Below are 6000 nucleotides of genomic sequence, written 5' to 3' on the forward strand. Positions count from 1 at the left end.
CAGTGTTACCCCTTCTCCCGCTGTGGCCGTCAGTGTTACCCCTTCTCCCGCTGTGGCCGTCAGTGTTACCCCTTCTCCCGCTGTGGCCGTCAGTGTTACCCCTTCTCCCGCTGTGGCCGGGCCGCTCCATGACATGAAACACTTGCTTGGCAGGCTTCATGGAATTTCTAGTTCCTTCTCCATGTATCCAGAAAAGCTCCAGTCCTTCTGTCCTGGAGGGTGATGACCTGGTCCCTGCTTAACTTCTGTCTTGTCCCCTTCTCTCTGGGCCACACCCATACAGAAAGTTCCGTTCTCTGAAATGCTTTACTTTGCTCATGACATTGGCATGTTAATTGAAAAGCCTAAATGTCATCTCTGAGTAAGCATTCCCATTTACCCAGTCACTGCTACTGCCCAGTTCATTGTGTGTATGGTATTTACTCAAAATTTTTTGGTCTCAGTTTTCTGTTTCTCTGCATTGAGATGTAAATTTCACAAGAAGATCTTGTGTTCGATTGCCCACTACTTTATCTCCAGAATCTGAAGCATTGTTAGTGCTTAATAAATATTTTTTGAGTCAATAAAATTCAGTTTCAATCTTCCAGAATAATGTGTTTTTACTTCAGGGTCTATCAAGATGAAATATGTCACTTTTCTTTTCACAGGGAGAAGCAGTCCGTCTGTCAAGACAGCTACCCATGTACTTACCAAGAGAGGACATCCAAGACCTTATCTATACAATGAAGCGCCAGTTTGGAGATGAAATTAAAGGATGTGTTCATGGCCGCCCATTTTTTCACCATTTAACCCATCTTCCAGAAACGTCATGATTAAGCTTATGACAATTAGTTACTGTTGAAATCGGTTTTTAAACCATTTTTGTGTTATGTATCAAAATGATTATTTTATAAATGAGGATTTACTAGCTTATTTGTATAGTGTTTTAAAGTTGTAAAATATATAAATAAATGATATGAAGTATTGATTTTGTTCTCATATCCAGCCTTCAAACTAACTGTAAGCTGTAGGCTCCACAGGAGAGAACAGGTGTGCTCTTTGGCGCCTGACTTATGGGGTTAACTGTCTAGAGAGAATTTACCCATCACAGCTCAGCTGCCACATCACAAAGGAGTTTCAGCCAAGTTTTAAAGTAGGGTGGAGAGGTAGGGAATGAGAACATGACACATAAGGTATTCCTGCCTCTCCAATTTGAGAATATTTTAGCTTTAGGTTCAGATTTTTTCAGAGAGTATGCACAGGAAGACCATCATTTTTAACAGAAAAATTAGGTTACAATCTTTTTTCTCACATGTATTCCTTCACAAACCAGGTCCATGTTCCAGTACTTTACCAAAAATTGGAACACAATTTGTTTAATGAGTGCATTTGATGTCTAAAGTAAGATATGTTGTAGTAGGTATGGTGTCTCTACACACCATCTACAGTCTCATAAGTCACCCATAAATTCTTTTTTTTTCCTTTGAGACAGGGTTTCTCTGTGTAGCTTTGGCACCTTTCCTGGAACTCACTCTGTAGACCAGGCTGGCCTCGAACTCACAGAGATCCGCCTGCCTCTGCCTCCCGAGTGCTGGGATTAAAGGCGTGTGCCACCACCACCTGGCCATCTATAAATTCTTAGTCTTTGTATGTATATACAAGGTATAACACCTGGACTTATTCCTGTTGCTCAGTCTGTCTCCCCACCAAACACAGGTTTCCCGTGATCCAAATACTGCTTGCCTGGCACCTCTCTAACTCACTCTGCAAGTTTGAGGCATCTTGCTGACATTGTATGTGTCTTTGTGTCTGTGGTATATGTGCACATGCAGAGGTGGGAAGAGGAGGGCAGTGTTTCTACAGTATTGGTCTCTGCATTGATCTCTTCTAACAGGGTCACTTGGTGAACATTGATCTCATTGATTTTTCTGCTAGGCTATCTGGCCATTGCTGGGTGTGTAGGCTCACACTACCAACCCAGCTTTTCTTTCCCTGTTGTGTGTGTTGAGGCAGTGATGCTGAAGATCAGAACTCACATTCTCATCCTCAGAGCCATCATCCAAGCCAAATTATTCCTTAATTGGACAAATTGAGAGGTAACAGCTTACCAAGAAACAGGAAGTAATTGTATCATACATGCACACCAGCCCTAAACAAAAAATGTGGATTCGTTTTCTCAGTCAGATTGGTCCTACCACACATAGTCTCTTGAGTGGAGAAACTCATTTCTGTATTAGCTCGTTTGAGCATCAGTTTAGGATTGCAGATACTCTAAACCCTAATCCCGAGGCTGAGCATGTCTTACCATGAAGAATGGGCTGAAAGAGGCCTTAGGGTCCACAAAAAGTATAAGTACTTTATAGTAGGAGACTCCACTTTGACAAATGCTTTGAGCAAATGAACAGGCCCACGTCTTCCTGACGACTTTGGAGCAGCAGCGTGGGTGAGCGGCCTGCTTTTAACATGGAGTGGGTTGTGTTGGGATTATCCAAGTTTTGTTGTGCTGGGCGCTTGGTCCTGTTGGCTGTAGCCTGCCTTCCAAGAACTCCCCATCCCCCCACGAGCCCTGCCTCAGTCCCAGCAGCACCCGCGAGCCCTGGACAACATGGCTGGAGCAGGCAGCAACGGAGAGGCCCTGCAGGTAACGGCTGCAGGCTGGGAGAAGGGGAGGTAAGAACAGGGTGGAAGGATCCAGGGAGAGAGGTCCTAAATTAATCATTCTTCGGCTGGAGAAAGGGAAGACTTTTAAATGTCATTTTCCCAGAGCACCGTTGGGACCTACATATATTATTTACAGCATGTCAGTTCCACCAGGGTGTTGACGCCCACGTGGAGGCCTGGTGGAACTGAGACCTGTGGGTCCCTTTTGTACAAATACTGTGCCAGAGCAGAAGCCAGGAATGGTATGGGCATGTCTATGGTGTTTTAGGTTATTTATATAGTGAAAAGTGTTGGGTCCCAATTCAGATGGACAGATCGTTGTTTTTCTTGTGATTTTACATAAATTTTGTGGCTTAGGTTGCAGTTACTGGAACCCATACCTCTACATCATACATTTCTTAACTAAAAGCATAAATAAAACGTTTTTTCCCCTTTTTATATTTTTGCAAGATCCCTCCAGTCTCTTATCTTTACAGGTGGAAAAAGGAAGTGAGAGCTCTTGAATAAACTCAGCTTAGGGGTTACACATACAAAATAGGTTAACTATTGACAGTTCCAACTGCAGAGGAAAATGCTCATGAGACATCAACACTGCTGGCTAACTTACCCGGATATTTAAAAAAAGATGGAGCTCAGTGTAGAGCATTTGCCTAGCATGCGCAAATGACCAAGAGTCTGGATTTGATCCCCAACATGCCCATTCCCTCCAAAAAATGGATTAGATACCCAAGGAAAGAGTGTGCATAGAGTCCTAAGGATCTGTGAAGCTATCCAGCCAGCCAGTTGTGCACATGAGAAAACGGAAGTACAGAGGATTAAGAGACTTGAGTGCACATTCCATTTCTGTTGATGTTATCATTAGTGAAACAGAGAGAGGTATTAACAGAAAATAGTCACTTTTACTGCCTAATGAAAATGCTTGAGATTGTCAACAGCTTATTACATTCATTAGCATGAATAATCAAAAGTTAGCTTTAAGCTGGGTCTGGGCTACCAAGCCTGTAACCCCAGTTACTCAGGAAGAAGAAGCAAGAAGATTGAAAACCCAAGGTCTGGCTGGGTACGAAGCAAGTTCAAGGCCAGCCTGGGCAAATTAGCAAGACCCTTGTCTCCAAAAGTTTAAAACAAAGAGGGGTGGGGATATGAATACAGCTTAATGCATGTTGGACTCTGGACTTAATTCCCAATATCACATTTCTTGTGGTCAGAAATGCTAACAAGCCAGCAGCCAACTGGACTCTTAGATCACCACTCTAAGGGTCTTTTCTCTATTTAATTGATTGGGGGGTCACGGGCTCTCACTGTGACTTTAAAATCTTACATCAGTACTTATCAATATCGGCCTTCTTGCGATGGGCTTGTTAAATCCAGAATTCCAAGTTGGGAGGGGGGAGGGTAGGCACATGGGACAGGACCAGAACTAATAAATGACAACTTCCCAGGCGATGCCAGTGCTCCTGGTGAAAATGTGGCATGTGGAGGGGTACTGCCCTGTTGTATAAACCCAGAGTCCCTTAGAGCCTCACAGTTTCTTTAGCCTTTTTTTTTTTTTTAACAAACACTATATCGCATCCATTTCTTTAATCCTGTATTTTTTTTTTCTTCCTGAACCACTGAAGTCCACTATGTAGAATAAAATTCAAAGTAGGAGTTAGAAGGTCTCACTCCAACTATGCTGTGATAGATGGCATCTGCTAAGTTCTGAAGTTCAGATGTGAACCTGACCCCAAAGTCCAGGATCATTTCTAACAAGCTGATTCTCTCTACTTGACCTTGAACATTCTTCAGGATTTGGAAAATTTTTTTCCCCAGCAAAATTTAACTATATTATTAGTCGTACTTAAAATTCCTCTGAATTAGGTCACCTTTTTCACAAATTTTTAAATTATCAGAGAATCTAGATTTCCACTGTCCTCAAATATGACTCAAAATTGTAACAAATTCTCAGTCTTCAGTTGTATATCCACCTGTTCTTTGAATGGCACCAATGCCACGCTTGGTGTGCACTAAGAAGGCATACCTTACTTCTAGAGAGGCCAAATAGTGGATGCTAGTGTTCTGGTGAAGTTATAGAATGTGTGCTGTGCACGCACAGAAGGTGTCCACTGCAAAGAAACCTATCGAAGAAATTATTGAACCAACACTTTTTTCTTTTTATTAATCAAATTTTTTCATTTATTTTACATACCCACCACAGTTTCCCCTCCCTCCCCTCCTCTATCGCCTCCTCCTGCCTCCCATCTACACCCCTCCCCATCTATTCCTCCTCCTTGTCTCCATTCAGAAAGGGGCAGGCCTCCCATGGATGTGAGCACAAAGCATAGGACACCAAGTTGAGGCAGGACCGAGCTCCTCCGCCTGCATCAAGGCAGCTGTCGAAGTAATCCAGCATGGGGAACTGGTTCCCAAAAGCCAGCTAAGCACCCCAGGGACAGGTCATTATCTCACTGCTCGGAGCCTCACAGTCAGACCAAACTACAGAGCTGTCACACACATGCAGAGGGCCTAAGTGGGTCCCGTGCAAGCTCCCTAAGTCCAGAGTCTCCGGTTGAATGAGATTGATAGGAATCACCCAGGAGAAGAAACGGGTTTGGGGACAGGGACAAGAGTGTACACCAGTGTTTGGTGAGTTCGAGGAATGGTACAGACAGAGACTGCATTATCATGATCAGCAGGGCCTCATCAGAAAAGGCCCAAGGCCTGCAAGGACTGGGGAAGGCTTGTTTTCTACTGACTGGGAGAAGCTAGTAAAAAGTACTAAAAGTGCAAAATAAGATTGAGGACACTTTACCTAAGTTATTAGGGAAGTTATGTTTGAAAATTCAGAGTTTGAGGGAACCAAACAAAAGGAGGTAAAGGCTCTGTGGAAACAAAATCCATGTGAGAACTGATGAGGCCGTCAATGCCCTGCAGGTGTTTCCATTTAGGTTCCACAGGTAGTGAAGCAAGGTAAGTGAAGTAGAGGCCTCTGCTGCTCCCCCGCTGAGGATGAGAAGAGATCCTAGAATGGCTGACCATCCTAAGGCAGCACAGACAAGGAAGCCTGTACACCACAGTTTAGAACATGTTTAATTTTAAGCTGAGTCTTTTGGACACCAACCTAAACTTTGTAGCTGGTCCTTAAAGGCAGTAGTTCTCTGATAATGAGAGATTAAATATTCAAATACTGTATGGGTAGCATTTATATAGAGATGTTTAATACATAGTAACTGGCAATCCCAGTGATCATGAAAGCTAGGCTTCCTTTATTTTTTAAGAGCTTTGTTAGCTATTTTAATTGTGCTTTCTAATTTAGATCATAGAGATGAATGACAAGCTAAGAAACAGGCAAGAAATTGTGAATGAACTGAACATATTTTT

At 43.0% G+C, this 6000-nt stretch overlaps 1 protein-coding gene across 3 annotated transcripts in view; it reads left to right on the top strand.

Annotated features, from left to right (window-relative positions):
* The window catches only part of Pms1 (PMS1 homolog 1, mismatch repair system component), a 95134-nt gene extending 94169 nt beyond the window's left edge, over nt 1-965 (top strand). For all 3 annotated transcript variants that reach the window (XM_036173153.1, XM_036173155.1, XM_036173156.1), the window contains one exon: nt 648-965. In XM_036173153.1, coding sequence (XP_036029046.1) covers nt 648-812 — 165 coding nt within the window. In that variant the 3' untranslated portion in view covers nt 813-965. The remainder of the gene's footprint in view (nt 1-647) is intronic.
* Nucleotides 966-6000: the final 5035 nt, after the last annotated feature.

Source organism: Onychomys torridus, chromosome 23 (genome assembly GCF_903995425.1).
Source record: "Onychomys torridus chromosome 23, mOncTor1.1, whole genome shotgun sequence".
In the NCBI taxonomy this organism is placed as follows: Eukaryota; Metazoa; Chordata; class Mammalia; order Rodentia; family Cricetidae; genus Onychomys; species Onychomys torridus.